This window comes from Microchirus variegatus, assembly GCF_963457635.1.
Source record: "Microchirus variegatus genome assembly, chromosome: 2".
Classification (NCBI taxonomy): domain Eukaryota; kingdom Metazoa; phylum Chordata; class Actinopteri; order Pleuronectiformes; family Soleidae; genus Microchirus; species Microchirus variegatus.
The window spans coordinates 33,815,616-33,826,557 of NC_139803.1; the positions used below are offsets into that span (position 1 = coordinate 33,815,616).

The 10,942-nt window shown below is 44.0% G+C and overlaps 2 protein-coding genes across 2 annotated transcripts; both read right to left on the reverse strand.

Moving 5' to 3' along the window:
* lrr1 (leucine rich repeat protein 1) lies at positions 1–4,658 on the reverse strand (the record flags this gene model as incomplete). The annotated part of the gene is made up of 5 exons (XM_083910796.1): positions 4,258–4,658; positions 3,288–3,386; positions 2,399–2,651; positions 699–1,173; positions 1–256 (listed from the first exon to the last, which is right to left on the reverse strand). The coding sequence occupies exons 1-5, from the start codon at positions 4,438–4,440 to the stop codon at positions 1–3; spliced, it is 1,266 nt and encodes a 421-aa protein (XP_083766922.1). The 5' UTR covers positions 4,441–4,658.
* A 1,554-nt stretch (positions 4,659–6,212) lies between these two features.
* Positions 6,213–10,824, reverse strand: LOC310944424 (transmembrane protein 151B; the record flags this gene model as incomplete). The annotated part of the gene is made up of 2 exons (XM_083910206.1): positions 6,213–7,835; positions 10,669–10,824. 2 exons carry the CDS (start codon positions 10,822–10,824, stop codon positions 6,213–6,215), a joined length of 1,779 nt encoding a protein of 592 aa, XP_083766332.1.
* Between the last annotated feature and the right edge of the window lie 118 nt (positions 10,825–10,942).

Here is a 10,942-nt window from a genome sequence, read left to right on the forward strand (position 1 = left end):
TCATCTGATTCCCCTCTGCAGGGAGTTGTCCAAATATTCCGAGTAGCACGAGAGCGAGCAGAAGAAGCGCTGCACCGGCGCCTCCGTGCCTCCCATGTCGTCCACCAGGACGACCGTGTGCGAGACTTGGTGCAGGTTCATGCTCACCGCCGTCTTGATGAAGAAGTTGACGCAGGCGCGGCCGCAGTCGCAGGTCTTGGCTCGGTCGAGGTCCCGACACAAGAGGGCCGAAATGAGGTGAGGTCCATACGGTATCCTGGGAAAGTGAATCAAGAGTCATTAGTCTGCAAGATCAAAAGAAATACATGACTGTTCAAAAGTCTTGGGTCACTTAGAAATGTCCTTATGTTTGAAGGAAAAACACTGAATTCAATGAATATAACATTAAATGAATCAGAAATACACTCTATACATTGTTAATGTGGTAAACGACTATTCTAGCTGCAAACGTCTGTTTTTTATTATGTACATAGGTGTATAGAGGCCCATTTCTCTCCAGTGTTCTAATGGTACATTGTGTTTGCTAATCCCTTGAAAATCAGTATTTCTAATCTTGTCAATGTCTTGACTATATTTTCTATTCAACTCTTTTGTTGAATAAAAGTGTGACTTTTAATGGAAAACACACAAAAATTGTCTAGGTGAACCCAAACTTTTGAACAGTAGTGTATGATTAAGTGAAAGACTTTAATTCTAACCTGAGGTTGGCGACAGCTCTGGACGCCATCTCTTGGAGTGAAAGGGGAAACGTCAGCTGTATCTCATGGTCCAGAGGATTAGCCTGGATAAAGGGGTTTCCAAACAGGTCCAGGTTCTCCAGGCTCAGCTTGCGGAAGTCGCCCGGCAGCACGGTCAGCTGGTTGTGCGCCGCGGACAGGAACCTCAGCTTCTTGAGCCGGCCGGCGTGCGACGGCAAGCAGACGAGCGCGTTGTCGTCCAGCTTGAGGTTGACGAGTTCTCGGAGCTGGCAGAAATGCGGAGGGAAAAACTTGAGTCGGTTCTGGCTCAGGTCCAGGAGCTGGAGGGTCTGCTGCAGGGTGGACAGGCACAGCGCGTCGCTGAACGTTTCCAGGTGGTTGTTGTGGAGGACGAGTTCGGAGAGGCAGCCGAGGTCGCCGATAGTGGCGGGGAGTTGCTTGATGTGGTTGTTGCTGAGGTCGAGCTTGCGAAGTGCTGCAAAAGAAGAAAAGAAATACATGAAATTCAAGGGATTATCCAGTTTTATGTAGTAATTAGAGCTGCAAATCACGAATGATTAATCTTTTGGTCCATAAAATGTCAGAAATTGTTAAAAAACGAAAAATTACGATGTTCTCCAGTGTCTTGTTTTGTCCACAAACCAAAATGATTCAGTTTGAATGATTTCTTTGTCATGTGGAGCAAAGAAACGATACAATATCCACATTTAAGAAGCTAAAACAATCGGAAATCTTGTTTTAATAATGAAAAAAGCTTCAAACCGATTCATCGATTAATCGTTTCAGCTCTAGTAGTAATACACTCACATAAACCTGAAGGAGACTCATTTTGTGGAGGACAAATAAAGCGAAACTAAGGAGCCTTTCACACACAGCACATGGAAACTCATCAAAAACATGTGGAAGAAGCCAGATGTGTTTTCAAACCAAGGTGTTTGCAGGTCGCCCTCCTGCTGTGATTGTTGCGACTAAGCAACCGAAATCTGGAATCTGGAATCTCAAAAGTTTATTTGAGTTGACAAACACCAGTTTGACCCAATTCTTTGGTACGACTGTCAGGGTTTCAGTGAATTATTACAAAACTTTTCCAGAACAGTTTATCCCATTTCCATGACTTCATTTAAGCATGCTAACGCGTGTGTGTGTGTGTGTGTAAAAGAGGCTGGATGTGAATCACTTATAACAGCAGCAGAAGTTCTCTTGAGACGATCCATTTCCTGTGTTTTTGAGATGCAACTCAATATTATCTTCAACTAAAAAGCTCCATCCAGACTCAGACGAGAAACGACTAATCGATTTCTAAATTAATTGTCAACTATTTTGATAATCAATTAATCAGTTTGAAGCTTTTTTCATGATTAAAACAAGATTCCTGATTGTTTTGGCTTGTTTTTGCGAATATTTTGTTATATTATAGTTTCTTTGCTCCACATAACAAAGAAATCATTAAATCTTAATCACTTTGGTTTGTGGACAAAACAAGACATTCGAAAACATCGTCATTACCAGGTTTGACAAACACTGATCAATGGTTTTTTAACTTTTTCTGACATTTTATGGACCAAACGATTAATCGAGAAAATAATTGACAGATTAAAAGATTACAAAAATAATTGTCAATTGCAGCTCTAACTCGAAACGGCTAAAACAGGTTAAAGAGGAGAACTCTGTGTGAAAGTGCGATGATCAATCCACTTTACCTTTTAGGGACAACATCCGCATGTCCACGCGCGACAGCTTGCAGTAGGACACCTGCAGCTGCTCCAGAGAGTAGGGGAAGCTGGACGTGAGCGGATAGTCCTTTTTGGAGACGATGGTCATTTTCTTCTTGGGCTGCTCCACGTCCCGCGCGCGGACAGGGGTGAGAGTGGAGAGGGGGAGGCTGCTCGCGTCGCTCCCTCTGTCTGCGAGGCGAGCGGCCGAGAGGAAGTTTTTCAAGCTGTTTGCGTCAGCCTGCAAATGAATATATAAATGTTAATGGGGAGGACGGACAGGACATCAGATGGTTGTAGATGACCAGATTCAATTCATTTACCACAAATATCTTGACATAACTTGAAAAATACATGGATTAAATGCCAGTCAACACCTGTATGATCCATTACTGACTACTTTATAAATGAGGTTATCACTGATGAATGAATGTGGCTGTTCCATATCAACATGGAACAAGTTGAACACGTTTTTGGTACAATCTGGGTGAAAGGTCACCACTGCGCCACAGTAACTCGACATAATGAAGTCCGGCATCAGCCTAGCATTCCACACGTGTATACTTCTATCTTACATTCTGTTCCAGTAGCAGTGATATATCACCGGGCCTCGTTTGTATTTCCTTGTACTATTTGACCTCTGAGGTGTGCATGTGTGGCTACTGGAAAGCTTCCATGGTTAGCGTCTTATACATTTGTGTCTTGACCAAAACAAGAGCGCACCATGAACCGGACAAGTGCTGCATGTGCTAACCCTAACCCTTTGGACTACACAAAGAAACATTATTGACAATACTCGAGTAATTGATCACACGTGGCATTAAAATCATCACTGTGCAGAGATTGAAGTGACGACAGGCTGGATGTCAGTCATTACCTTGCTTAAACAAATGTCGACCGCAGGTTCCTTTAACCTGACAGTGGCCTTGCCTTGCTCCACGAACCACGTGAAGAACTTCTCTATGTTGTCTTTCAGCTGCAAGAGAAAGTTGGCAAACGTCAACAGTGGAAAAACACATTTCACAACAACGGTGACGGCGCGCTGAGTCATTCACTCTGCGATGCAAGTTGAGACACGAATACCCGAAAGCACGTTCACCTCGACGTCATCGAGCCGGTTTATTGTGATGCTGCAGAGATCAGAGACTTCAGGATAAGATCTCTGACTCTGAAAACGACACCGCTCAGGTTTCCAATCGACTTCTTGGTGGTATGAATAATTCATCATTCAAAAAAGTGAGTGACGCATAGTATTTTAATTGAAATTAAAACAGTTAATACAAGTGTCTATATGTAATGTTGTGTAATATATCAGTTTAAAAGCCAAACTTTTGTTTAGTACCGCGACTTCATCCACAGTTTCTGAGCATAAAACTTGTCTTCCAGGTCTGTTTACATTCTGAAGTCACGTAAAATCACGCGCGTTTCTGTGAGATCCCAAATCCCAGGAATCTCCTCCCTGAAATAGTTTGATTAGAGGCCAAGTGTGTGGTCTTCCTGTGTGTTTTCTCACAATTTAAACATTGAACACTGAAGTTGTAGAACTATGTTTTTCAAACGACTATCACAAGGTATTTTCTTGATGGTTAAACTGCTTCATAGATGTAAAGGACTGTATCGTACTGATGTCAGTATAGACATGATTTCAAGGCTATGATATCGGTAACAGATATTTAATATCGATCATCACTAATGAATGTTGTTTTTTGTCCACACAGAAGTATAAAAACCACAGTGGCCTATTTTTAGACCAACATGTTATGGCCCAGGTGCACAGCCTAAGATCGGCCTGATTTAGGACCACGACAGCTACATAAATAATGACGTGTTACAGCAACAATGCAGACCTTGTACTTTGAGCCCGCTCTGTCTTTGGCCGTGCAGATCATCATGTAGATGTTGTTGCGTTGGCTTGTTTTGTCCACATGTCTCCCGATGCTGAGGACCGCTCTCGCCCCCTTCCCGCGACTTCTCATCCCGTACGTGGGCAGCATTCGATTCACCACCTCGACATCACACTGCAGCTTCATCGCGCCGACCCAGGCACCGGCTTCGAACGCCGAGTCGGAGCGAACTCTAAAGGTTTGAATGCATACCAGACGAGGACAACTTTCGCGAAGAAAACAGCCACGCTAGCGGGAACTGGGGACACGTCCGTGCTAACCATGGATGTCAACAACAGACCATAACTGGTCCTAAACGTCGTAAACCTCGTAAGACTCTACATTCAGTCTCCAGCAGGAGACACGGTCCGTGTCGAGCGCAGGTGATGCTTTCTTTTTGTTAAGATTTCAACAAACCACTGGTGTTCCGGAGACTTTTCAGATTGTCATTTGTTGTCAGTAGCAGAAGCAAGATCTCGCGCGCGCAGGAAGTGACGCCAGCGTACTGAGAGGGCGTCGTGTTGGAGCACTTCAAAATAAGACACAAAACATTTATTCTGATTTAAAAAAACAAACAAACTAGAAGCTGTATTATTTATGTATTATTTATTAACCAAAATATATTTAAATGTGTCTCCTATTGATTAAATGTTGAATTAATGTTGTTCTTTATTGATTTAACATCTTACTTGTCATCGATGGTTAAACGTGGGACTAGTTTAACCATCTCCCACAATAAAGGTTTCACTCAAAACACACTTACGTTGTATTATGTTCAATTAATGCTCTTATTAAATCTGGGAAAAAATTTAAATCACATTTAAGCTTGAGAGTTTTAAACAGTTAAATGTCATTATAAATTATACTTAATTATTAATTTGTTAGAGAAACAGCGTTCATGGAGCACCAATTCCCCTTAGAACATATTACTGTAAATGTTGTCGCTGACAATGGCGACATCTAGTGGTCAGCAGAAAGAATGAAAAGATGACTCTGGTTACACACAGGTGACATAAGGACAGTGATTCAGTGACTGATTTGAAGATAGTTGATAAAACATGGCTGACAAGTCTGACAAGTTATAATAATCCCATATAATAATAATTATTATTATAATAATGCAAAACTATTTGACTTTACTTTTACAAGCTGTTCTGCTCTACTAACTTTATTTCCCTGTCAGGTGTTCATTGTTTTTGTGAGTGTTGGAGATAATATCCTTGTTTTCTACAGTCCACCACATAATTTCACTTTTGAGAAATAAAAACAACAACAACAAAAACCTTAACTGATGGGGGTTCATAGACAAGAATATCAGCAGTAGAGTTTGACAATGGTTTACTGGTAAAAACATTTCAGCTTTGCCTCTTCAGTGACACAGAAAAAATAACTTTAACCTTAATTTACAGAAAAACCCATTAGATGTTGTCACAGTGATATGATTTAAACAGCAATGATCTTTGGAACCACCTTTATTTCCTGCACTTAAAACATCCACTTCATGTTCTCCACTCCACATAAAATGAAAACAAAAAGGAGAAAACGCATGTCTTTGGTTTCCTCTTGCTGTTTGTCAATAAACCAACAAAAACTTTAGATTCTGTCACATGCAAAAATCATCCGTCAAACCCCAAATAAACTAAACACACACATGAGACTTTATCAAGTTTCCTCTCACCCTGATTTCTGACATGGGAATAATCAGATCATGCAGTGTCATGTATCAAAGAGATGACGTTGACACACAAACGCACACACACACACAGTAGATGACACACTGTTGCTGCTACAAGACTTGAGAATCTTGGTGCATAGGTAACATCCTGCAGCTGCTTCTTTGCTTCATATTTACAGTGAGATTGTTTTAAAATAGACAATTATTCTCCACTTATGATCACTCGTATGCCTCTGTCGGTCCTTCACAGAGACGTGTCCACACAGGACGAGTCTCTCCGTATATAATAACGCCTCACTTCCCTGCCGTCCTCGCTGCCGCAGCCCTCGGCCTGATGCACAATGAGGACCGGGAAGAAGCGGGCGTCCCTGTAGGTGGGCGGGCTGTCGCTGAGTGCCAGCTGGCTGGACTCGGACCTGCAGCACTGCTCCTCCACGCAGCAGGGGTCCGTCAGGTTGCTGCTGCGGCTCCTCCACAGAGCCACGGTGCGGTGCGAGCCGTACATGCGGCACAGGGACAGGCGAGACGTGTCCGAGGAGAGGTGCGACTGGAACAGCGCTCCCCGGCAGGAGAAGATAGAGGAGCAGCTGGAGCTCGTGATTGTCCTCCTCCTGCCGCCGTTGTCGTCTCCTTGACCGGTCAGCTCGCTGCACTGCTCGCACTGACCCTGCCTCTGGAGAGTGCCGTAACTCTGAGCGGCCTGGCCGCTGTCCAACAGGAAGCAGTTTGAGGACGTGGTGCACTCAGTGTCATGTGAGTTTGAGTCTGCCGTGCTCATGTTTATCAGCACGGCCTCTGAGTAGCTGGGGATCACCTGGCGGTTGCAGCGTATGTGCCACTCCATTTCAGTGCTGTCCAAAGTGTCTACTCTGGGAATAGTACAGCCGGTATTCGTCCCCACTTCATCTAGAGGAGACGGGCTACTTTGACTGTACTCTAACCCAAATAGTTTCTCTATGCGGTAGTGCACATAAGCAGTGCGGTACTCGATGAGCACTCTCAGAGGCCAGGACAGCATGAAGAATGCTGCAAGCCAGAAAGCAACCTGAGAATTATACCAAGGCATTCTATCTGGGTCCACAAAGGCGATCAGGTTCTCTCTGAAGTCCACGTTCTTCAGCTGCATCCCCTCCCTGGCCTCCATGTAATCATCCAAACCCTCGATTTCAGAGAAGAACCTGGCTCTCTGGTTGAGGTAGTCGTTTTCTGGACCCGCCTCGGTGAAGCTGAAGCACTTGGTGAAGCGCAGGCGAGTCGCCGGATGTCCCTCCAAGCCTCTGAGGTCACGCGACACGTCTTTCATGCCACAGTGGTTGAAGTCGAACTCTCCCTCCGCCACGTGCGTGTTCACCCTCTCGTGGTAGACCTGCGTGGTGGTGTAGGCGTCCCCGTTGCGGTAGCGAGTGACCTGCCGAGTCCGCCGGACAAAATGATAGCTGATGGCCTTCCACCAGATGCAGGGCTGGGCTTGTCGCATGCGCAGCACGCGCTCGTACACGCCGTCCACGTTGGCCTTGAACTGCAGCTCGCTCCGGGCTCTGCAGTGCCAGCACTCCACCATGTACAGAGCGTAGAGCAGGAGCAGGAAGGCCACAGGGATGTAGATGTAGCCGTCGGAGCAGGGGCTGTCGTGGTAGATCATCGAGTGTCCGGCGACGCCCATGCCGGATCCACCGCGCAGCGACGAGGTGAAGGAGGCGGTGAAGGAGGAGGTGAGGGCCGAGTTGAAGCTGATCTTGGTGACCCGAGTGAGCTGGCACCAGGCCACGGCGCCCATACAGCTGTACATGAGCAGGGAGAGGAGCAGGCAGCGCCAGTGGGACTCCCGGCAGACACAAGCACCCAGGGACTGCTGCACCGGACACTGCTGCAGAGAGAGAAACATGGAGGGAAAGGCACGTTAGAGCAATGGCAGTGACATCAGTGGAAAATGCAAATGGTGGATTGCCTATAAATAATGCTGAAAACCTGAGGTGTTTTCACACATCCATCCTGGAAATGTACTGCATTTTTATTTTAGGGGCAAATATACTTGGCCGTAAAGACGTCTAAATAATATCACAGGTTATTATTCCTGCAGACAGGAGACTACAAATCATGGATTAATAGCTGGAATTTAACTAATATTTGATACTACAATATATTATTTGAGTGAGTAGACACAGGCAAACTGATAATCTCTTAGCTGATTGAAAAAATTGATAGTATTTAGATTACACTAATAAAAGTCATGCTTTGGTTCATATACTTTCACGCTCATACTAATTCATTAATTTGTGATTGAGTGAGTCTAACACTGCTGAATTGAAGCTACACACACACAGGTGTCAGAGACCCAAGATGTGATTGATTTAATTTTAAATTGTTGACTTTATACGAGCACTGTGGTGGTTTGCTTTGAGACAAACAACAGAAACTCAAATTATCCACAAAGACACCGATCCAAAAGCTATTTCCATCAGAAACACAAACAGAGCTGAATCCTTTACGCATGAGGAGATTAAACCAGTAACCAGCCTTCATGGCATGTTCTATTATATATATAACTGTGGTGGTGACGTTTCTCCCGATGAGATCGTGCACTGTTGTTCACTTCTTCTGGTGTTTTATGAGGTGAAAGGATTTATGCTGACAACTGGCCATCCATTACTGCACTGACACAGAGGCGATGATGTCACGTTGCTGGTTCCACTTCAGTTAGCTCAGGAGAAAATAGAGATTCAATGTGCTGGGAGAGGATGTGCTTTTCCAGGAGAGCATGCCGGCGTCCTAAATGCAGACATTATATGTAGAGACTCGCCTACCTTGGGTGAATATTGGTGTGAATGTGTTAAATAAAATACATAAAGAAGGCCTTTTAGGCAATGACCCAAAACACATGCAGAAGGAGAAACAAAAGCAAATGCAACATGAGGAATGTAATGCAAAAGAAACAATGATCTGCAGAAAACACAAAACACATGCATCAACAGGCACACAATGATGCAAACACACACCGTAACACACACAAATACCAAAACACGAGCAGGAGAGAAAGCACCAGCATATTCAATAACAGAAGTGTTCCAGATCTGTGAGGGCACTCTACGACCAGCTGTTATGATACTCGGGGACTACTTAATTCTGACTTTATTAAAAGACCTGGTCATGTTGCACAAGAGGATACAAGTTCTTCTCCTGTAACCATGCAGTTTTTTATAATCAGTGATTAGATTTGTAAACACAATCCAATCTGAGAAGTAGTGAAGATGAGGAAAATATTCAAAAATAGTCCGCTGTAATGTAATGAATGTAATGAAGTAATTAAAATCACATGCTGATGGTCCTGCTTGCACATTTAATACCACAAGACCCAAGACATCATTGAAGTTCTTTGGTGGTAGCCCAGCATATAGAGCGTGTAAGTAAGAATTAAGTTGTCCCAGAGTGTTGCAACGGCTGGTCGTAGACCTGGAGAAATTCTGTTATTGAATATGCTGGTACTTTATCCCTGGGATCCTGGGTGTGTTTTTTCGGTTTTGCATCATTTTGTTTCTGTCGATGTATGTGTTTTGGCTTTTTCTGCAGATAATTTTTCCTTTTGCAGCACATTTTCCGCATTGTTTATGTTTTTATTTGTGCCTTTGAATCTGCAGCATTTGTGAATGTGCCACTCGTATCTCCTGTGTGTGTTTTGGGTCGTTGCATTATAATGAGAATCCAGTCGATTTGAATATTGATTAAAATAAAATCTGCACAAAAAACTATGACATCATTGTCCCTAACTCTGGCCTTGTTTACATAATTTCACTGAACGCTATTAAATCCAAACTGAGAGTTCTTGAGGCCGATCTGAATCTGGCCGAATCTGGATTCTTTTTCATTTGTTTTCTGTTTGTGTTTTCACTGTGTAAATGTGTAACTGAGTTGAGTAAATGAGGTACTTAATCTCAGTGGGATTTTCCTGGTTAAATAAAAATCCATCCATCCATCTTCTACCTCTTTATCCTCCACAGGAGGGTCACTGGGGGGTGCTGTGCCAATTTCAGCAGACATTGGCCGATAGGCGGGGTTCACCCAGTCCATCACAGGGCCACATATAGAGACAAACAACCATCCACTCTCACACCTACGGTCAATTTAGAGTGTCCAATATACCTAATCCCCATATTGCATGTTTTTGGGAGGAAGAACCTGGAGAAAACCCACACACCCATGCAACCTCCATGCAGAAAGAACCCAGGTCTTCTTGGTGCAAAGGCAAGAGTGCAAACCACTTCACCAACCGTGTGGACATTTATAAATAAGGTTATCTGGGGATAGAATTCAATCAGATCTGGTGCAGCTGGGGTCTGGAAAAGTTTGCAAGAGCAATCCACGTCACTCTATTAATAGAGCACGTTTAAAAACAACACAATTGCCCACACTGCTGTACAATTACATTAAAATTACATAAAATACAGGTAAGAATGAATAAATAAATAAATAAATAGCACTTGGCAACCAATGCAACCTGTCCCACCTCCCAGTCAAAGCTGCACGTTAAATCACACTAGTATGAGTGAAGGAGAGCACAGCTGAATATGCCTATATTATCACCTGTAACATGATGACATGTACATATTAAGTGACTTATTACAGGGTTGTTGCTGGATTGTTTCCCAAAAACAACTTTATTTTTTGATAACTATCAAATAATCTGTGATGGAGTCTGTATCTACCTCCTCCACGACATCACTCCTCTGAGCCGGGGAGTCCTGCAGCTCCTGCTCCTGCTCCTGCTCCTCCTGCTGTTGCTGCTGCTCCTCTTCTCCCTCAGCATCACTGGGAGCGCTGGCTGTCGTGTCCTCCGCAGAGTCCTGGTCGGAGGAGAGCATGCTGCTGCTGCTGCTGCTGCTGCTGCTGCACTTCTCTCATGTCCGTGTCAAAGAAGTGGGGAGATGATAGGTTATAAACTCACTCCTTTTTTATTCACATGCTCAGTTCTTGATGTCT